Source organism: Arachis hypogaea, chromosome 16 (assembly GCF_003086295.3).
Source record: "Arachis hypogaea cultivar Tifrunner chromosome 16, arahy.Tifrunner.gnm2.J5K5, whole genome shotgun sequence".
NCBI classification, from domain to species: domain Eukaryota; kingdom Viridiplantae; phylum Streptophyta; class Magnoliopsida; order Fabales; family Fabaceae; genus Arachis; species Arachis hypogaea.
The window spans coordinates 30,019,025-30,042,939 of NC_092051.1; the positions used below are offsets into that span (position 1 = coordinate 30,019,025).

At 34.4% G+C, this 23,915-nt stretch overlaps 1 protein-coding gene across 8 annotated transcripts; it reads left to right on the plus strand.

Moving 5' to 3' along the window:
* The first annotated feature begins 5,152 nt into the window (after positions 1-5,152).
* LOC112758856 (uncharacterized) lies at positions 5,153-10,888 on the plus strand. Of its 8 annotated transcripts, none has more exons than XM_029294051.2 (7): positions 5,355-5,609; positions 5,756-6,174; positions 6,363-6,509; positions 7,015-7,094; positions 7,260-9,098; positions 9,767-9,893; positions 10,016-10,888. In XM_029294051.2, exons 3-7 carry the CDS (start codon positions 6,371-6,373, stop codon positions 10,741-10,743), a joined length of 2,913 nt encoding a protein of 970 aa, XP_029149884.1. In that variant the 5' UTR covers positions 5,355-5,609; positions 5,756-6,174; positions 6,363-6,370; the 3' UTR covers positions 10,744-10,888. The 8 variants fall into 8 exon arrangements, with proteins under 8 accessions (XP_025663418.1, XP_072076272.1, XP_025663421.1 ...); XM_025807634.3 differs by having other exon boundaries at positions 5,358-5,609; positions 6,314-6,509; XM_072220172.1 differs by having other exon boundaries at positions 5,471-5,609; positions 6,314-6,509; positions 7,015-7,140.
* Positions 10,889-23,915: the final 13,027 nt, after the last annotated feature.

A 23,915-nucleotide genomic window follows, 5' to 3' on the forward strand; every position in this document is an offset into this window, starting at 1 on the left:
GAAGATAATCAAGCCATAAAATGTTAATCAACTCAAAAACTTAAATCATAATATTAATTAACAACTAAAACCTAAATTTAACTAAAACAAAAAGAAAAATTAATTAGAAAATGATGATGTTGCCGGAGAAGGGAGATGGTGGCTGGAGGTGGTTGCCGGTGGTCCTCTGAATGTCAACAACTGTTGCTGGAGACAGAGGGAGCAACGACGACAGCAACAACAGCGGTGATGGTAGAATATTGGTGGTGGCTGGTACTACGGGAGCGACTGGCTGAGGTGGTTGGCAGCGGCGAGGGGGGAGAGAGAGAAGAGAGAGACTAATCGGCGGACGACGAGAGGGGAACGTTAGAGGGGGTTCCTGGAGAGAATGTTGAGGGGGAGATTATATTAGAGGGTTAGAGAGACTGTGGGAGGCGAGAGAGAGAGAAAGAGAGAGAGAGAGAGAGAGAGAGAGAGAGAGAGAGAGAGAGAGAGATTCAAAATAAGGGGGAAGAGGATTCGCGATTTAAATTTAGGGCACGATTACCAGCAGATTTATTCGACGGTAAAGTTTTATGGTGCTCCAAAATGCAATGTTTCACTAATCTAGGTTATCGTTGAATTTATCTGCCTGCAAAATCCTACAGTAATACTTGTTCCCATTAATCTTTTTTCCTCCAAATATTACCAGCAAACTTACCGTCAAAAATTATAATTTGTCGAAAAATTCGACGTTAACATCCAACGATAAATTTGATGATATTCAACATTTTTTTGTAGTGTTTTCTTATAAGCTCATCAAAACGAGTCCAAAATATGATATAATGAAATATGTAAAAGATTCTTCTATGAAAAGAAAGATAAGTTCGTAATTTTGAATTACAAGATTAATTAACAATGGAGATCCTTATAATTCTTACATAGTTGCAAGCAATCTGAATTGTTCTCACTCTAAAATTGCATTTAGTGATGGAGCTCTCTCTAACTTATATTTTATGATAATTTATCTATTATTTTTTTTCGATTTATAAATAAATGTAAATGTTAAAAAAATATTTATGAAGTTAAAATAAGAAACATTTAAGGATTAATTTTTTTTTTGTTTTGTTATTCATCTAAGCGTTTTTGTCAACCAAGTCTAACTAAGTTGGCATAAATTGAAGATTCTCAATGACCTAGAGAAAGGGAGTTAAATATATGGCCTCTTTTAAACTTGTGTTGTTTAACTTAAAACTGGATTTAAGTAAGTGTTGCTGTTGAGCCTGCAATGTTGATTATGCAGAAGACAATTTGGTTTTGTCTCTTGATGAATCATCAATAACAAAGCAAACAATTTTCTTTTGTTTACACTGAGTTGCTGTGACGTCTACGGGATCAAATAGGTAAGAGATAATTTTATTTTGTCTCATATTGAATGAAAAATAAAAACATAACAGAAAATAGAGAAAGACATAGCCATATATCCTGGTTCAACCACTATGTGCAATGTGGCTAGTCTCCACCACAACTGTGGTGAAATTTCTACTATCTTTCTCAAAGATTACAAACACCAATTCCCAAGAAATCTACTCAATCTTATCAGGGAAAAACCAAACTTCTACCCAAACTTGTTCACTCCTAATCTTTCAACCATTAAGTGCTCATCCAACTTAGCAAGAAAATCCTCTCAAGATCATGAATACAAAATAGAAATACATATGAAAGAGATTAAAATAATTTTCTGGCTTTTTTTCCATGATTACTCTCTGTCTTTTCTTCCAATGGCTTTTACTAATATCTTAGATATTTGCGTTTTTCCATTGATTGAAAAACAAAGAAGGATAAAACTGAAGAACAAAAAATTCAATGTAAAACTATGATAGAGAAGAAAGTTTAGCTCAAAAGCTATGAAAACCCAAACAATGTGCTCACTTTCCTTACTTCAATTTTCTGACCGTTTACTCTTTTAAATAAAAGTAAAACTTCCAAAACTTGAGCTTGGTTGAACACCTTTGACTTTATTTTTTTTTCCAAAAATTAGAGCAGAGACGCAGAGGAGAGATGGGTCAGCAGCAGTGGTTTATGGCTTGTAGAATTGGTTTGAATCCTTATCTAGTTACTTATCTTCCTTTTTCTTTGACTTCAAAAATTTAAACCATTGATCTATTTTTTGGCTTCATATTTTAATTTTGACCTCTGATTTACAGCAGAAATGGGTAACCTCCATTTCTTTCTTCTTACCCAAAAATGTGCAGCAGGAAAAGGATAGCTTCAACAAGTTAGAGTGCTTGCCCAAAAATGGGACTGATATGCTGATTTTTCTTCTAATTCAGCCTTTGATTTGATTTTTGCTTTTGGCACTAGCATCTGACTTTTTTTCCTTTTTTTGTTCTTTGATGCTTAGGTTTGGTGATCATCTTTTTTATTTTCATGAAACCCTAATATGATCTTTCTTGTTTTGCTTTCAACGTTTCTTTTCTCCTTGGTTTGTATTCACCAACATTTGTCATGGGCCAAATGAGGGTTGTGAGGATAGCATTGAAATTGGGCATGTTTTGAACATTTTATTTTTCTACACAATAAACATAAATATCAACTACACTTTTGAGTTTTTAACACAAAACTATAATGTTGGTCATCATCAAATTATTATTTTTATTTTTACTAACTCAACAATCTCTCTCTTGATGACAAACATTATACAATAAAATAAATTATAAAAAAGTGAGAAGAATTTATGATACTTGTATTTGATGATTTAATATATCATGTTGATCTCTCCCATTCTTTTGTCCAGATAGCTCTCTCTGAATGAATACTTTTTCTCAACCTGAAATTACTTTTAAAACAACAGTTGTTTGTGCAGAAATTATAGCTAATGATTATACCTATCATCCATAGTTATATAAAAGCAGCATTCAAACCACTTTATCAAACATTAAACTAGCTTAGTAATGTGTTCAGAGTATACTACCAAATCTCAATCCATAAAGCAGCACTAACCAACCAAAGATGTGCACTAAAAATAGCACCAAACATAGTCTAATTATTATCTAACAATATTCATCATTCATTCAATTTATTTTTTGTAACACCTTATCACACAGAATTTTATGCTTAGGACGTAAATTAGAGATGGCCAAGCGCTACGATCTCTAAAAATAAAAAATACTAATATAATATAATTGAAGGAAGTTGTAACTAGGAGCCTTCAAAGAGAAGTTAATAAAAAATGAAACAGAAAATGCATCACTCACAAAAGTTACGCATAGATGGATAAGCAAGTTTCAAATGGAAGGTTTAAAACATATACATATGAATCAGAATTCCAAAATACAAATAACAAGCTCCGACTCGACCTACGAAACTAAGACCAGCCAAAATATGGTTATATATATATAACCTAGAATACAACCTCAAACTGTAAAATAAACACCTATTTCTCCAAGTCAACCTCTATGAAGTATCGGCTGCGGTAGGGGAGAAATGAAAAAGGGGATGAATCGATTTAGGATAAGAGAAATATTTACGGAATTATTAATAAAAATTTAACTATTGGTTATTTTTGTCGAACAAAACTTATCTTGTATGGGTATAACTTTAGTTTCAATTTTTCATGGTCAGTTTTGTCAGAATTCTAATCTTTTATGGTAAAAAGTGACTATTTACTTTATGTTTTTTTTATCATGTATGTTCTTTGTTCTTATATTATTTTAGATACGGTAATATTAAGAAAACAAAAAAAATTAAAATTTATCTTATTTATTATTTATTAATTATTGTAACAAACAATTAATTAATGTTAAACAAGACAAATTATGATTGTTTATAGTTAATTCTTTTTTATTACTAAATATTTTTGTTTTAAGTATAAGATATTATTAAGATTAATTATTTTGAGTCATAGCTAAATTAATAGGAGTTCTTCTCATATATATATATATATTACCATTTTTAGATTTTAAACTTGATTTCTCTATTATAAAAAAAATACAAGTTAATAACAAAAAATAAGAAATAATTATTAAATTAATTTTAGTCTATTATTAATTACCTAAATTGATTCACTTACTTTTAGCCTCCAAAAAATCCTCTTATTTTTACTTTAGAATTTTGTGTACATCTATCTCACATGTATATAAAAAAAAAATAAGTGCCGTTATAAATAAATATTAAAATATAAAATATAAATTAAAAATTTATAAAATAATGTATGTATATATAATTTCTATAAAAGTATGTAATAGTTAATTTAATAGCTATTTTTTGTTTTATATATAATAGTTTTATTTGCGAATTCAAATATTCCTTCGTTTCATTTTCCGTAGGAAAGGAAAAAAATATAAAAAAATAAAAATAGATTTATATATAAAATTTAATTTTGATGTTGTTATGGAAATTATCTGAAATTAAATTGCTTTTGGCCTTAATATGAAGTCCAAACTCTTTTTTGGGGCAGCGTTCAACTTCTATTAGTACTGAGGTGTCGTCGTTTGAGTTCTTTATGAGGAGGTGGAGAGTGATACTAGCAAATGATTCCGATACTTAAGTTAATAAGGGTTTAAAGAAAGTTTTTAATAGATTGGCTCTTGAATTAGTAATTCCACCTTTGATGGTGGATGCCCGTTCCCTTTTTCTAAGAAAGTCGTTGAAATATCCTTTTTAGATGAGTAGAAGATATCTTAAGAATTGATTACTTATTTGAATAAGTAGAGCGAGACTCTTGTCGCCGTTTTCGACCTTTAGGAGGTCGAGTATGAGTTGATTGAGTTGGATCTTTTAACTAGACTTTATTTATTTTAGGACCTTTTAAAAATTTTAGACTAGGATATGAACAAATGTATTCTATAAAATAATTTTACATATGTATATTACGTAATAACATCTCAATAAAATAATTATCTTTTATATTAATAGAAAAAGATGTAATTTTATGAATGTATAAAATATTTTACAAAATTATTTTTTATATATATCATATGATAAAATTGAATAAATTAAAAAATGTTAGTGTATATTGGTTTAAAAAATATATATATATCTTCTTACATCACAAACCACTTGACTGAGTAGTTGAAAAATTTCTAGTGTTAGTAAATCTTGAAATTTAATCCAGTGATTACTTTGACGCCACAAAAGGTAAAAAAAACGCACTTTTTTATTGAGAATTTATTGAGAAACAATAAAGGAACACATGGATAATAGGTAGATAAATATGTTTAGCTATTTATCTTTTCTTTTTTGATTAACCTATTTATCTACCTATAATTTATATAAAGTATGTAAAGGGTGTAATTTGGAGAGTAAATTAGTAATAAGTGATTAACTGTGTGTATGAATAGTTTATGGCCGTTAATCCAAAAACCTGATATATGAATGGAAGTTTAGAAGAAGAAGAAGAGGAGGAGGAACAAGAGAATGAAATAATGAGAATAGACACTTTGGAATCCGACAAAGAGAGTCGGTGCAAACAGCAGCCAGCCCAATAACTCAAACCCACACACCCAAGAGAGAGAGAGAAACGCAATCACGCACTCGCCGTTGTCTTCATCACTTCTCTTCTTCCGCCCCGCTCCCCCACTGCCACGTCAGATCCCACCGCTGCCGCCGCTCGATGTCATCGTTGGCATAGCTTCGATACTCACCGCCAGGTCTGTTGCCACCACCACACTCACGCGCCTTTCGCTTTCTTCGTTTTTTGTTGTCAATCCCTCGATCTCGCCATTCAGTCATCCCTCTTTCTTCTTTTTCTTTTTTCTCAGATTTTTAATTTATCCTTTTCTCTTTCTCTCTGCAGCTGCTTTTTATTTCAATTGAGATTCCGCTTTCGTCCTTGTCTTCTTTTTTTGTGCTGCAGTTGTGTTTGGAATTCCAAACGACTGTCGTTTCGCTTTTTCGGGACCCTAACCACTGGCAATACAGAGAGAAAGAGAAAGAGAGAGCGAGTTTTTATTTTTGGAGCATTTTGTTCTGTGTTGTTCCTCTTCTCTTCTCTTCTTTTCCTCTTCCGAATCTGAACTTGGACCAATGTTTTTCACTTCTGTCTTGTGTTATGCTGACGCATGACTTTACTTGATTTGATTTCTTATCCTTTCATTATTCCCTCTGAATTCGCTCAAATATCTTGTTCTTGCGTTCCCCCCCGTTTTTGCTCTCTCTCTCTCTCGTGAGTAAATGTAACAACTGAGGTTCCACATTGGAATTTCATTCTCAAACGTATGTTTTCAGCTGCCTTTTCTGAGTATAACTTAAACCTTGATTTCTTCCATGTGTTAATTGCAATTGTGTTTTGTTTACTTTCTTAGATCTTGCCTTTTTTTAATTTTAATTTTTTTAATGTGCAATTTTGTTACAGATCCTCCCAAAAAATCAACTCAGATGTTCATGTAATTGCGTTTGTGCAGCTGTTGAAATGAATGGGGTTCAGAACAGAAGAGTTCACAATGTTGAGAAACCTTTCCCTGGCTGCCTGGGAAGAATGGTCAACCTCTTTGATTTGACTGCTGGGGTTTCTGGAAATAGGTTACTCACTGATAAGCCACATCATGATGGTGATTTCCTTGACCCTCCTTGTTTTACCCCTTTAAATCTTCATATTACCCCCTTTTTTTAACAGCCCAAAGTCAATGCTTTAATTATTGCTGATTGCTGGATTATTTGTTTATTTAGATGATCTTCTTGCCTAGACAATGATTGAAACTCTGATTCTAGCGGATGGTGGTTATTTTAAACTTAGTTCCTCCTCTTGTTGATCTTAGTTTTGGCGTTTGGTGGATTGGTTAGTTTAGGTTGATGATTTATAATTTGTAGTTTGAGTGTATTTCCCTGTTTTGTCGCTAATTTATTTTGGGTTTTTTGTTGACTTTGTCTCGACGAACACCTCTCTCTTGGTGATTTGTCTGTTTCTACATGTAATTAGTTTGAATTGTCAGCTGTTTATTATCTATCTTGAAGCTAGCTAAGAATAAATAAGTCATTGTACTTATAAATTGTGCTCTCGAAATGTTGCTGAGTTGGTATTTCATCCCTTCTCACTAAATTATACCTGACTTGCAGCTTCTTCACTTTTGAGAAGTCAATCAGATGTGGCAAGGATCACCAATCCTTCTTTTGGTGATCAATTAGAGGATAAGCTGGTAATTTTGAGACTCTAGTCCTTCATTATCATTCAATATTATTTGGGTAAAGGAAAGATTAACAAGATGATTATGTCAAGAATTTTTGTTTGTTCTATTGGTTCACTAGACACTTTGTTTTTTAATCATTTTATTGTTTTTTAAGTCTTATCATGAACTTTACAGATGGTTTCAGACTCTATGAGAGGATCTTCACAGAAGAGAATCAATGGAACACCCATCAAGATGCTCATAGACCAAGAGATGTCCAAAGAAATTGTTTCCAAGCATAATCCACCTAATGTAGTTGCCAAATTAATGGGGCTTGAAGCCCTCCCACGGGGAGAGCCTAATTTGGCCATGGAGAGAAGCTACAGAGGAGATTATTCTCAACATATGCATGGTCATTCAGGAACACCATTCAGACACTGGCAGCTGGAAGATAGATTTATGGACAAGGAAATGCTTCATGAAGGTCATCCGAGCACAGAACAGATTGCTTACAGAGATATTTATGAAATATGGCTTCAATCACAGAGAATGAACAATGTAAGAGACACGATGCCAAACGGAGAAAAGTGGACTGAAGATGTTAGTGCAAAAAAAATGGCGTTCATACGTCAGAAATTTATAGAAGCAAAACGTCTCTCTACAGATGAGAGACTGCGCCAGTCCAAGGAGTTTGATGAAGCCTTGGAAGTTTTAAGCTCCAATAATGACCTACTAATCCGGTTATTGGATTCTCAAAATCTTTATGAGCTTCAGTCTACTCCGATTGCTGAGACTAAGCGTATTACTGTTCTTAAACCGTCGAAGATGGTTGACCGTGAAAAACCCTGTGCCAAGGGCAAGAATGATAAATATGTTAAGAAACCAACAAATATTGGCCAAGCAGCTGCTTGGGAGAAAACTAGTCCTGTGTATTCTCCAGCCAGCCAGAAAGTTGATGATTTCCCGGTTCAACCTACTCGAATAGTGGTATTGAAACCTAGCTCTGGGAAGACTCATGAGATTAAGGCTGTTCTTTCTCCGACAACTTCATCTCCTCGGAATCTGCACACTGGAAGTTTATATCACGGTCTTGAAGATTGTGATGCACTAGAGCAAACAACAAATGCAAGCGAAATCGCACAGCAAATACCTGAAAGCCTGAGGAGCCATCAAAGAGATGAAACATTGCATTCTTCAGTATTTTCCAATGGATATATCGGAGATGAAAGTTCATTTTACAAATCAGATAATGAGTATGCTGCAGGAAATTTGAGTGATTTGGAACTTATGTCACCATCTCCAAGGCATTCTTGGGATTACATCAATCGCTGTGGCAGCCCTTTTTCTTCATCATCCTTCAGTCGTGCTTCCTGTTCTCCTGAGTCATCTGTTTGCCGAGAGGCCAAGAAACGACTTTCTGAAAGATGGGCCATGATGGCATCAACTAAAGGTACACAAGAGCAGAGACATCTTCGGAGAAGCTCTACATTAGGTGAGATGCTCGCTCTTTCAGATATGAAGAAAGTTATAATATCTGAGGTTGAGGATATTAACAAAGACCAAGAACCTAGCAACTCTATTTCTTGCAGTCGTAATATTAGTGAAGAAATATGCATGGATGGATCTCCTAAGAATCTTCCTAGGTCAAAATCTGTCCCTGTATCTTCCACTGTCTATGAAACTGGGCCCAGCACTGAAGTTTGTGATCATGATACTAGAAAAGCACATGTCTCCAAGGAGTTGACAAAGTCAAAGAGTATGAAATCATCATTTAAAGGGAAAGTTACAAATTTCTTTTTCTCAAGAAATAAGAAATCAACCAAGGAGAAGTCTTTTCTATCTCAATCCAAAGAGGAATCTCAGTCAACTCTAACTGATACGTCAGTATCTCCAGTAAATTCACGTGGAGTTAGAGATGGTGAGTCTCAAAGCTTCAACAGCGGTGCCTTTGCAGAGTGTTCTCTTCCAGCTGTATATGAATCATCCGGAAAATCACATTCAGACTCTGATGGACAAGGTGTAATATCTCTCGAGGTAATAAATACTGTTATTCTGCATTTGAAATCTACATCTTTTGTGACACATTATGCAATTTCTGCTTAAGTTTACATATTGCTCAATCTAAACTCAAGGATGTTGGATTTTAATGCTATATTTTTTTTTTAAAAAAAATGTGTTTTATCTTTTTAATTATATAAAAACCAGTACGAGGTTCTTGGTTTGCAAGATCACAAAAAGTCCTTAAAGTTTGGTTTCTTATGTGTGTTCCTTAATGATTGATTTGTAATGGAAACCCTGGAAAGTTCTGCTACTGTAGATATGCTTGCATTTACAAAGTTGTAGGTTGCATGCTATACAGTTAAGAAAGTTAGATGATATGATAAGCAGCCTGGCAAGTATTAAGCCAAACCATTGTACTTGACTACAGTTTGGGATTTTCTGTAATACTTTGAATAATGAAAGAATTGAATTAGGAATTATACCTGGTGTGAACATTATTGGATACTTGATTATATAAATGAGCCTAGAACTAGTACAGCAAAGCACAATCACTTTGGTTTTTTGATATCACAGTTTATTAAATATTAAACTGAATGCCAAATGTTTTGGGTTCATATCAGTGAAATCCCTTTTTATCTGTACTGGAAATTGGTAATGCAATATAGTGCAAGATTCTGAATACTGTTTTGTTTGTATCAAAGTCCACAGTGCCTGGGACATCAACAGAAAACCAGGATCAGCCTAGTCCAATCTCAGTTTTAGAACCTCCTTTTGAAGATGAGAATGCAGCTCATGGATCCTTAGACTGTATGAAGGGTGGTCAGCTGGGTAAGGCTTAGACCTTTCTCTGGCTGCTGCTATCTTGCTGTTTCAGGAAGTTCTTATTTGATAATCTTTGTCATCGTTATTGGTTCATTTACTGACTGTCATTTCTTGTATTACTTGTATAGGATCACGGCTGCTTATGAAGTCTAATTTAATTGATAAATCACCACCCATAGAATCAATAGCTCGGACCCTGTCATGGGATGACTCTTGTGCAGAGGTAGCAAGTCCCTATCCGTTAAAACCATCATTGGTCTCCCTAGACACCAAGGTGGAGGAACAAGATTGGTTTGTTCTCGTTGATAAACTACTATTGGCAGCTGGACTTGACGATCAAGTGCAGTCTGACTCATTTTACCCAAGATGGCATTCCCTTGACAGTGCTTTGGATCCATCATTGAGGGATAACTACTCCAATCCGGATGACAAGGAGTCTCAGCCTCTCCCCGAAGCCCGGCGAAGGCAGAGGAGATCCAACCAGAAGCTAGTATTTGATTGTGTCAATGTAACCCTAATGGAGATTACTGGTTATGGATCGGAGAAGTACTTAAGGTTGTGGGGTGGGAATAGTCGCTGCATGTTCCCAGTCCTGGAGGGTGCAACTCCTCCATTGGTGGACCTCATTGTGGCCCAGATGAAGGATTTAATATCTGGTGGGATGAGGTCTCTTTGGGGTGACTGTGGGGACAGTAACAGCCTGGTTGTGGAGAGTGTTGTCAGAAAAGAGGTTGTGGGGAATGAGTGGGTTGAGCTTATGGGTCTGGAGATGGATATTTTGGTTAAGGTGGTAGAGGGGAAGTTGCTGGAAGAACTTGTGGAGGATGCTGTGCTTGATTTGACAGGCAGGGCTTGAATGGCTTCTTGGTTGGCTTGTTCTCTCTTTTTTTTTTTTCTTCTTTTTTTCCTCCAAATATTGTAACACTATTATTGCTGTATTTGATTATCAACCAATGACCCTACTTACCTAATCTATTAAATGCTACCTAAAATTGTTTCAATTTGTAGTTATGTTATATCAGTGACTCTAATAAATAGCTTTACCTATGCGTTTGCCAGATAGAGAATACAAGGTATAACAGTGATTAATGGTTTATAACAAACTTATTACTTTCCAGTGTAGAGTGATTTTCTCATTGAAGTGTTAGGTGCTTGTTTTTAGGTGACTATTGAACATTTATGTCCTCCCTCTTCTTTTTTTGGGAAAGTGAGAATAACATCTACTACATGAATTCCTAAAAGTGAGTAGCTAAAATTTCAATAGGTCAGAAGTTTGTTATTGTGATTGTGACAATGGAGAAATGCCATCAACACTTAAAGCTTCACCCAGAAAAGGAAATCCAGGTTTTGGAAATGGCAACCCTAGTAAAGAATCAAACTCAATAGAACTTCTGTAAGTATGTATTGATACAAGCTACACATAGATTGCAATAAGTGTGAATTTTCTAATTAAAGTTTGTGACAGTTAAAGATGGCAACAATACATGCTTGTATTTGAGCACTCAATTCAATCATCATGAATGATCAACCTGTCACAGCAGGTCCAAATGTAGCCATAGTTGTGTAGCTTTTAGGCTGCATCAACATTACTACTCTGCATGGAAAATGGACCCCCCACCACATCCCCCAAAAGAGAATCACAGTTCAAATCCCTTTTCCTTGTTTCCTTTTGTCTCTTCCCTTTAGCAATGGATTGCCAATAGCCATCAACAATAACGGTTTCATGTTCTTCATTCTAACTTGAACTTTTTTAGATATAAAAACCCATAGCATATACTTGTTCTCTAAATTTTGTGTTTTCTTCCTAACAAATATCACAAGAAACTTTGTGGTTCCAAATCTTAGTAGAAGCTTTTCTTATAAAATAAGACTAATGATTGCGCAATTCAACATATTGTAACTATACTTTTACTCAACTGTATTATTGTACATTCAATGTAATAATATTCTCCTACTACACACATGGAGTGTCACGTATATTAAGAAAAAAGCTTTGTGGTCCAACAACTATGCTAAAGTTCAAAACAAGTATCCCCTTTAAACTAAATACTTTTATTTTTCAATATATATATTATAACGTAATGTTTGTTTTGTTTTCAATAAAGGGGTTATTCAGTTTTACATGAGCCAGAACTAAAGCCTTCTCAAAAAAACAAAACCCACGTTTTTGTGGATATAATCATATAAGTATATGGTAATGCATAAATAAATGTCTGCATAACATTGTAACAATTTTTCTTCTTATACTAACAATACATAGAAATCAAATCCTATAAAAGATGCATATGCAAGCTCAACAACTGAATTGAATACTATATGCATGACACACTCATGACTCAACATGTGCAAAGTTCTGGTTGGCAAGCTAGCTAATACTGCATAAAACATTCCATGAAAAATAATTACAAATAAAACAATTAATTAATCAAAGTCTGATTAATAATCAATCAGGTTATAGAGTTGGTTCACTTGTCATAGTTATATCCACATAGCACACCAACTCCTGGAACATAATCAAATATTATTAACAAAAAATAAAATAAAGAAAAAAAATCAGAGAATAAAGATTCTTACATCATATATGACTTACGAGGCTGCCAATAATAAAAGTCTGAAAACCTGAATCAAAGGAGACAAACCTTTTTTTCTCCAAAATGTGAAAGGGTAATGACAAAAAAGCATTTGTCAAAATGAGAAAAAAAAAAGTTGGAGAATATTCCTGAGTGGTGGCAGTTGTTATTTGTTAATAGCAAATGGCAATTTCTCTCTACAATTTCTAACTATGCTAGAATCCAAAATCACTCAATAATAATAATAATAATAATAATAATAACTGAAAGCATAGCCCAAAAATCCCGTGACAGCTGCTGCTAAGACTTTGAATAATAATAATAAGATAAGGTCTGTTTAGTTTATGCATAGAGAATAATTAAGTTGAGAGCATCCCTGAGATCCTAAACCACAGGCTAAGCATGATTCTTGAAAGGGACTGCTATTTTCTTTCATCACTTGTCACTTCTCTGTCAAAAAAGGAAGATATGAATCAGAGTGATTTGGATAGAATACAAGAAGCTTTCTGCTTTTGCTTTTGCATGTTATATTTCCTTGCATGGAATCTAAACAATGGATCGTAGTGGAAAATTGTCTTGTTTGAATTTGTAAATATAAAAGAAAAAAAAATTGACGTCAATCATTTTAAGGCGAGTGCTACGGTGCTGAAACAAAATTTTTTTAACACCTACTGAAATGAGGTGGTGACAAGGAGAGTTGGACACGTATTAGTATTATTATTGCAGGAGGAGACACAAATTACAGAACAGCAGTAGTAGCAGGAGTTGTATTGGAAATATTAAGTAGTTATTAATAATTAAATAAAGATAACCTTTTTTATTGGTTTTTGTTATCATTGGACATGGACATGCTATTTTCATTTTGTAGTTGGACCAAGTTATTCCAAAAGTGAACCATTGATCAATAATAATAATAATAATAATAATAATAATAATAATAATAATAATAATAATAATAATAATATTTGGATATAGCATGATATTTAGAGCATGTAGTAGTTATTTGTAGTTTTGTACATAAAAATTAAATAGGACCACGATAATGCTATCATAGTAATAATGAATTAAAATTATAAATCCCAGTAAAATAAATAATAATAATAATAATAATAATAATAATAATAATAATAATAATAATAATAATAATAATAATAATAATAATAATAATAAAATCTTAAATTCTTCTATTATTTTATCTTTTTTTTTACAAATTCATTAAATCTTACTAATTAAGAAATTATCTTTATTATAAAAGATAAATCACATAATTTAAACATATATATAAAAGTCTAAAATGAAATAAAGAAAGTTAATAAAAAATAATAAACAAATTAAAAAAAATATGTTCGAAAAATTATAAACTCTAGCTGCTAAATCCTAAACTCCCTAAATTTTCGACAACAAACTCTAAATCTTAACCCTCAATCCAAAATCTCTAAATCCTGACTCAAATTTTATACCATAAACACTAAATTACAAACCTAAATAAAAAATACTAAATAAATAACCTTTAACTATAAATGCTAACCCATAAATTCAAAATTATAAATCACACTTTCTATTTTATCAACAATAAACACTAATTTCTTAACCCTAAATTCTAAATAATATCATACATAGTAAAATATTAATAAATATATTTTATATCACTTTTTTAATTAAAAATACTAAAATTTTAATATTTATTGTATACAATCTTTTAAATTAAAAAATTTCTACTAAAACCTAATATTTCAAAATGTCAAATCTAATATTGTAATGAGTAAACGAGCTTCTAATTTTTATGTGAGGATAATTTTGTTTCAAAGGATTTATTAAATAATATTGAAGTTAATCTAAAATCTTCTTCTATTGTTTAGCTAGTAGTCATAAAATCATTTATAGATGTACACCTATAATTTTCATAAATTGCATTCTTTTTTTTTTTTGGCCATACAAATTAAATTATGTGAATAGACTAACATACATTAACATAGAATAGACATATAACTAATTTTTATTCAGGACATATACATAATTTTAGTCTTTAATCAATTTATTAATATGAATTATCGTTGTTTTTAAATCCTATATATTCTTTTTTTAGTTTTATTTTCTTAAAAATTTACTATTCTTTTAAACTTTGAATGACTCATTAATTACTTTGTATTTATTATGCTCTTTAATTTTTTATAAAAAAAGAGAATATTAAAATTATCAAATCACAAAATACTAGCAAAAATAAATTTTCTTTTTAAATTTCTAGAAATTTTTTAATTTAAAAGATTATATACAATAAATATTAAAGTTTTAGTATTTTTAATTAAAAAAGTGATACAAAATATTTTTATTAATATTTTATTATGTATGATATTATTTAGGATTTAGAGTTAAGAAATTAATATTTATTGTTAATAGAATAGAAAGTGTGATTTATGCTTTAGAATTTATGAATTAGCAATTTATGGTTAAAGGTTATTTATTTAGTATTTTTTATTTAGATTTGTAGTTTAAAATTTATGGTATAAGATTTGAGTTAAGATTTAGGGATTTTGAATTGGGGGTTAAGGTTTAGAGTTTGTTGTTGAGAATTTAGGGATTAGAATTTAGCAGCTAAGATTTATGATTTTTCGAACATATTTTTCTCAATTTGTTTATTATTTTTTTAATTAATTTTATTTATTTAATTTTATACTTTCATACATATGCTTAAATGATGTGATTTATTTTTTATAATAAAAATAATTTCTTAATTAAAAAATTATGTTTTAAGGTTTAATAAATTTGTAAAAAAAGATAAAATAATAGAAGGATTTAGGATTTAATTATTATTTATTTTACTGGGATTTATAATTTTAATTCATTATTACTATGATAACATTATCATGATCCTATTTGATTTTTATATACAAAACTACAAATAACTACTACATGCTCTAAATATCATGTCATATTCAAATATTATTATTATTATTATTATTATTATTATTATTATGGCCCAAAATAATTTTTTATCAACGATTCATTTTTCAAATAACTGGGTCCAACTATAAAATAAAAACAGCATGTCCATGTCTAATGATAACAAAAACCAATAAAAAAGTTATTTTCATTAAACTATTAACAACTGCTTAATACTTTCAACAAAATTTCTGTATCACTGCGCTACTCTGCGTTTGTGTCTGCTCCTGCAACAACAACACTAACACGTGTCTAACTCTCTTTATCACCATCTCATTTCAGTAGGTGTTGAAAAAATCTTGTTTCAGCACCATAGCATAACCCTCATTTTAACCATAAAACATATAAACTAATTTAATACCCATTAAATATTGAGTCAATTTAACAAAATTATGAATTATCTAACGAATTACTTATTTTAAATTATTTTGTCAAACTAATCTAAATTTTTATGAATATCAAGTCACTTTACGTATTTGTTTGGGCGCCATTAAATCAATAAAAAAAAATATTTTTTAATAAAAAAAGATTTTTTTTGTGTCTAGTAAATTTTTAATAGTAAAAGTAAAAGCACTAAAAAAATAAAAAAAAAAACATCTTTTTTGAAAAGTTACAATTTACATTTTTTTTAAAAGATTTTTTTTCTTTAAAAAAAAGATGTTTTTCACATAATAAATAAACAAAAAAGTACTTTTATCTTATTTTATCCAAATATAATTGATAGATAAAAAATTTTTTTTACATGAGATATCCAAACATAAAATTATTCTTACTTCTGTAAAAAATCTTCTAAAAAAATATCATTTAAAAAAAATATTTTTTAAAATTAGTGCCTAAACAAATCCTACAAATTGTAACACTCAAATTTAATAATATACTCAAAACAAAAACTAAACTTGCATACCAACACAAAATAGTGAAAATGATATATTTTAGTTCCTTTAAGTATAAGCCTAAGTTTGAGTTTAGTAGATTAAAAAAAAATGTTGAACTTATATGAATCATCAATAATCAACTATCTCCTTTTTCACATTCAAAAGTGTTGGCCCTAGTATTCCACATTTTATATCAATCCCAATTGTGATGTTAAAAATAGAAGAAACATAAGAACGAAATATCCACATATGTACCAAGATATTAGATATCAATATTACTGTTGCTTTAATCCGTATTCCAAAGTGCAAACATATATGTGACATATATATTAAATTAATATCGCGAAAGAAAACAAATGCCTATATATTATAGGAAAATCTTCAGACATTTTTAGAATATCACCGTTAATTTTAATTAATATATATTATATAATTTTTATAATTAAAATCAATAACTAAAACTATTAGAATACCAGTATTTTAAAAATATTTTGAATTCTTTCTCGTCCATGGTCAATTTTTAGCTAAATCGACCCAATTTCAAATTCAAAAAGAAATTAAACTTTTTCACTAACTTTATAAATGCGTGAATAAATACGCAATAGCCAGTATCCATGTATTGATGCCTCATTCTTAAACCTTTAGTGTATATTATATTAGTACTGTTTTTTTTGTTAATGAAAACAAAATTTAATTTTTGATTTATTATATTTTATATTAACAGTTAAAAATAGCATACTAATCAAGTTAATTAATTTTTTTGTAAGTTTATAAAAAAAATAAAAATTAAAACTTATTAATTTGTTTAGTATCTCCAATCTGGTCATCATTTTTTTTAAGAAATATTACACTTTCTACTTTTCTTAGAGTATATTAGACATTTATTCATATTCACGTTGTGAACTTTCTTTTCTTTTTTCCTTTTCCTAGCTCGTCACTTGCCATTACCTTGACCAACATTTCTCACAGAATTGTTGGGTTTTAATGTTATTTATATAAGCTTTTCATAGCTGCCGATCAAGCTGAAATTAGAAGCAGCTAAACTAAGTAATGACATAATTGAACTTATGTATGAACTAGTCTAGTCAATGAAATAAGGTTGATAAAGAGATATATTTGCAGCTGAGATTTTTACTTAGTGGTAAATCTTGGTACTTCTTACGGTATTGTACCAAATTCGAAACTTTTTTTTTGTTTTTTATCAAAGATAGGAGATTTGAACCCGCAACCTTTTAAATGAGTATAGGAAAACTATGCCATTTGAGTTATAACTCATTGGCACCCAAATTCAAAACTTAGTTGAAAGTTGAAACTAAATAATGAATATAAATCTTTAAATGTTACATATGTGAGTGTGTAGTGTGTGTGAGTTTGTAATGTTGTAATATCTAAGATTAGAGATGGTCTAATACATATGATAAAACAAAAGAGATATATTTTATTGTGTTTTATTATTCTATTTCTTATTGTAAATTATTTTTGGTTAACCAAAAACACAAATCTTTATATCTTTCTATTTTCTGGGCCTATATGGGCTCCAACATATTGCATATATCTATGGTCTGCAGACATTTGGGCATTATTCTCCGCCTATTTTTTAATACTAAGAGAAAAAAATGTTATTCACAATTGCTATTTTTTAATTGGACAAAACAAACCAAATTTCATCTCTTAGTTAAGAGTAAATAGTTATTTCTGATCAAATCAAGTTTGGTTGATCTAGTGGTTAGTTCACTAGTTCGCTTAATCAAGTGTTGGATGTTCGAATCCTGCCTTGTGAATGCAGTAACCTATTGGCCAACAACAAACCCTTAAATGGAGCTCAGTATCGCAACGAATTAGTCTTCTTCATTTCTTTTTCTTCTTCTTCTTCCATTACAAAAAAAAAAAACCCTAAATTCAAATTTATCTCCTTTCTAAATATGTCCAACACTCGGGCCTAGGTCCAAGCACACCAAAAGGCCCAATCCAAAGATTGGCCTTCGCTTCCGACTGAGAGGAGGTCGGTCGGAATCAACACAGACTCCACCTCAAAGAAGTCGGATTCGAATGACAGCTGTCAGATAATGCTTATTCAAATAAGTAACTGCCCCTAAAATCTCTCAACCCACTTCCAGGAGCCATATCTCAACTTCCCTAAGATAAAGGGATGGTTATCCTCCTTAAAAGGTGGAACTACTCCAACGGTAGTTATTGGTTCACCACTATAAATACACTGACACCCCTCAGGTATCTCTAAGTTCCAATACTCTCTAAACCTGCTTACCCCCTTGCTGACTTAGGCATCGAAGTGTCTTTGCAGGTACCACTCCCCATTCCTTCATACACACAAGTCGGACGGCGGCTCCCAGATGCAAAGCAAGTCGGAAACCACCTCCTTCTGACATTTGGGCTAACCTTACAAGTCCAGCCCACTAATCTCCAGTTACCCATCGTAACATTGGCGCCATTGCCGGGAACCCGAGAAATTAACCAGTAGTGGTGGACGAATTCAACGAGGATGGAAACATAGCATCTGATTCTGAGCAAGAGAATCAGGACACTGGCAATAACGACAGAGCGATTGTCACCCACCAAGAGGTGACCAACCAGAACAAAGAAGGCACCTCAGGGATAAAGGACCCAAAGGGGAACTTCTCCGAGGGACATGAATCAGGCAAAGAAGGGCAACCCCATGCAACTGATTTCATGGGATTGTTCCATGGCCACCAGGGACGGCTGGAATAGCTGGAGCAAGAGCTGGAACGGCAGCGAGAGGCAGAGAGGAGCCTAAGAAGGGAGGTCGAACGACAGAGAGAGCTTGAAGAAAAGCTCTCAAGATCAGAATCTGCTCTCCGAGGTAGAAACTCTCGTAGCGACCGAGAAGATTCACCCTTAGGAGGGGAAGATCCCTTCAGTGAGAACATAATGAGGGCAAAGGTTCCAAGGAACTTCAAAAGCCCTGATATAGACTTATATGATATGACCACCGACCCCAAGCATCACTTGAGAAATTTCAAAAGTCGGATGTACCTAGCCGACGCCTCTAATGCCACTCGCTGTAAGGCCTTTCCGACGACCTTAACCAAAGCAGTGATGAAGTGGTTCGATAGCCTCCCCTCAAGGTCAGTCACCAGCTTCGACAACCTCTCGCGGAAGTTCCTTATGCGATTCTCCATCCAGAAGGACAAAGTAAAGCACACACTGAGTTTCTTGGGAGTAAAATAGGAGATCGGAGAACCCTTAAGAGACTACATGGAAATGTTCAACAAAGCGTGTCTAGAAATTCAAGACCTGCCCATAGAGGTAGTAATTATGGGCCTAGTAAATGGACTCCGAGAAGACCCCTTCTCCCAGTCCATCTCAAAAAGGCATCCGACCTCCCTGAGTGATGTACAGGAGAGAGCTGAAAAGCACATCAACATGGAGGAAAATGCCAGGCTGCAAGAGCCAAACTGGTGACCTGGGCATCCTCACTCATCAAAAGAGAAGGAAAGAGAACCCAGGAAAAAATAGGAAGTCGGCCCTGAAAGGCCCAGGAGGTATCATTCCTATACTCTTCTACGAGTTTCCCTAGTTGATGTCTACAGGAAAATTTGTCATACTGAAAGACTACCTCCCCCTAGACCCATCAAAAACAAAAAGGGGAAAGTCGTAGTGACTACTGTGAGTACCATAAAATATGGTCACTCAACAAATGATTGTTACGACCTAAAAAATGTGATAGAAAAGCTAGTCAGAGAAGGTCGACTTGACAGATATCTCATGGAAATGTCGGACCAGCATGGCAAGAGAAAGCGAGATGATGAGGACCAAAGAGACCCACCGCCGCAGACCCCGGAAAGACATATACACATGATCTCAGGAGGATTTGCTGGAGGTGGTCTCACAAAGTCATCTCGAAAAAGACACCTGAAGGAAGTCTACCAGGTCGGGGGTGAAGCTCCCGACCTTCCAACAATCTCTTTCACTAAAGAAGACGGGCAAGGCATCATTCCTGGACATGACGATCCGGTAGTGATCACTATGATCCTTGCCAACGCCCATCTACACAGAACCCTGGTAGATCAGGGGAGCTCGGCCGATATCCTGTTCAAACTAGCATTTGATAAGCTGGGGTTGGATGAAAAAGAATTAAGAGCTTACCCTGACACCTTATATGGGTTAGGGGATACACCAATAAAATCACTGGGATTCATACCCCTACACACAACTTTTGGAAAGGGGGAAAAGTCCAAAACTCTGAGTATCGACTTTATAGTCGTTGATGTGGGTTCAGCCTACAATGTCCTGATAGGCAGAACAACCCTAAATCGGCTTGGAGCAGTGGTATCTACACCCCACCTTTGTATGAAATTTCCAACACCAGAGGGAATTGCAACCATTAAGGGAGATCAGAAATTGGCGAGAAAGTGTTATAATGAAAGCCTAAACCTGAGAGGAAAGGGTAAGGAGGTGTACACAATTGAGCTCGAAAGAATCAGAGCTAAAGAAGAGTTGCAACCACAACCCGGGGAAAAACTGAAGAGATACAGGTCAGAGAAGAGGAAGAAAAAATACCAACATAGGAGCCAACCTGAAAGAAGAGCTGAAGTAGAAGCTTATAAAGCTCCTACAAGAGAATTCCGACCTCTTCGCCTGAAAAGCCTCCGACATGCCAGGGATAGATCCCGAACTTATGTCGCATAAGCTATCAGTGTACCCCAAATCGCGACCTGTTCAACAAAGAAGACGGAAGCTCGGACCTGAACGGGCCCAAGTGGTGGAAGAACAAGTATAAGCCCTCCTAGAAGCCGGCTTCATCAAAGAGGTTAAATATCCGGCGTGGTTGGCAAATGTGGTGCTGGTAAAAAAGCAAAACGGCAAGTGGAGGATGTGTATCGATTACACCGACCTGAACAAGGCGTGTCCTAAAGACCCATATCCACTTCCAAACATTGATACCTTAGTAGACTCCAGCTCGGGGTATCAATACTTGTCGTTTATGGATGCGTACTCAGGATATAATCAAAGTTCGATGTATAAGATGGATCAAGAAAAGACATCTTTCATCACGCTAAGAGCAAACTATTGCTATGTGGTCATTCCTTTTGGGTTAAAAAATTCAGGAGCCACATATCAAAGGCTGATGAATAAGGTGTTTGCACCTCACCTTGGGAGTTCAATGGAAGTCTATGTAGACGACATGCTAGTGAAAACCAAGGATGGGGCCGACCTCTTGACCGACCTCTCACAAGTCTTCAACACCATTAATCCTGCAAAATGCACATTCGCAGTGGAGGCAGGAAAATTTTTGGGATTTATGCTTACACAAAGGGGGATTGAAGCCAACCCCGACAAGTGCGAAGCAGTCCTAGAAATGAAAAGCCCGATTTGCTTAAAGGGGGTCCAGCAGTTGAATGGCCGACTTGCAGCTCTCTCCAGGTTCTTGGCAATATCAGCATTAAGATTCCTACCACTCTTCTCTCTACTAAGAAAAGGATGACAGTTCGAATGGACTCTTGAGTGTGAAGAAGCATTCTAGGAGTTCAAAAGGTTTTTAAGCCAACCTCCCATTCTGACCCAACCTAAAATTAGGGAAGAACTCATCCTGTATTTGTTCGTAGTCGACAAAGCTGTAGCATCAGCTATAATACGGGAAGACTAGGTCGGGCAACATCCTGTGTACTTCACCAGTAAAGTCCTACAAGGCCCTGAATTAAGGTATCAAAAAATTGAAAAGTTTGGGTATGCCTTATTTGTAGCCTCTTGAAGGTTACGACCTTATTTTCAAGCACACACAATAAGAGTTCGAACGAACTAGCCCATGAAGCAAATCCTTCAGAAAACGGATATTGCAGTCAGAATGGTTCAATGGGCCATAGAGCTATCTGAGTTTGACCTCAAGTACGAAACTCAGACGACAATTAAAGCCCAATGCCTCACCGACTTCGTGGCAGAATATACAGGAGATCAAGAGGAAGCCTCTACCACATGGGAGTTATACGTGGATGGATCCTCCAACAAAGTCGGAAGCGGTGCAGGCATAATATTAGTCAACCAAGAGGGAACCCAAGTAGAAGTCTCCCTCAAATTTGAATTTCTAGCTTTTAACAATCAGGCAGAATATGAAGCCTTGATTGTAGGGGTAAAGCTGGCCGAGGAGGTCGGTGCGGTCAAAGTAGTCATGTTCAGCGACTCTCAGGTAGTGACCTCCCAAATAAATGGAGAGTATCAGGCTAAAGATCCCAATATGAAGAGATACTTAGACAAAACCTTGGAGCATCTTAGGCATTTTGCAGAGACCGAGGTCAAACACATAACTCGGGATCTCAACAGCAGAGCAGACGCACTCTCCAAACTGGCAAGTACCAAGCCGGGAGGAAATAATAGAAGTCTGATCCAAGAAACTCTCCAAGAACCCTCAGTTACAAAAATAGAGGGCAGACAAGACGTCCTTGAGGTATCCGGATTGGACCTCGGATGGATGAACCCACTAATCGAATACATGAAATTCGACATCCTACCCAAAGAGAAAAAAGAGGCCAAGAAAATATGGAGGGAAGCACAAAACTACACTTTGGTGAAAAATATCCTCTATAAAAGAGGAATATCCACACCACTATTGAAGTGCGTCCCGACTTCAAGAATGACAGAAGTACTGGAGGAAGTCCACAATGGTATCTGCGAAAATCATCTCGGAGCAAGGTCGTTGGCTAGGAAAGTCATCCGAGCCGGGTTCTACTGGCCGACCTTGTAGAAAGATGCGACCGAGTTCGTAAAGAGGTGTCAACCATGCCAAATGCATGCAAACTTCCACGTCGCTCCCCCTGAGGAGCTCATTAGCATAACTTTTCCATGGCCTTTTGCAAAGTGGGGATTGGACCTATTAGGTCCCTTTCCCCAAGTGCCTGGACAAGTAAAGTACCCAATAGTGGGAGTAGACTACTTCATGAAATGGATCGAAGCAGAACCATTGGCCACCATCACCCCCAGAGAAGTTGAAAATTTCTCTACAAAAACATTATCACAAGGTATGGAGTCCCCCACTCCATTACCACTGATAACAGAACTCAGTTCACAAACTCTACCTTCAGAAACCTAGTAGCTAGTATGAAAATCAAGAATCAGTTCACCTCAGTAAAACACCCACAAGCAAATGGGCAAGCTGAGGCAGCTAATAAAGTCATACTGACTGGGTTGAAGAAAAGGTTGCCAGATGCAAAAGGGGCATGGGCTGAGGAACTCCCTCAAGTACTATGGGTATATTAGACTACGCATCAGTCTACCATAGGGAAAACACCATTCTGACTTGCTTATGGCATAGAAACCATGATTCCAATTGAAATCAATGAGCAAAGTCCAAGGGTGAGCTTCTACGACGAGGTTGGCAACATAAAGGGGCACAAAGAAGAACTCGAGTTACTCCCCGAAGTCCGAGAATAAGCCCAGATAAGAGAAGTAGTACTGAAGCAAAGGATGACAAACAGATACAACAAGAAAGTCATTCGAAGAAGCTTCACCCCAGGCGACTTAGTCTTGATCAGAAATGACATCAGAGTCAACAAGTCGGGGAAAGGAAGGCTCGCTGCTAATTGGAAAGGACCATATAAGATAAGTGAAGTCTTAGGAAAGGGATACTACAAGGTAACCGACTTGAGCAGTGCCGAGCTACTTAGGTCGTG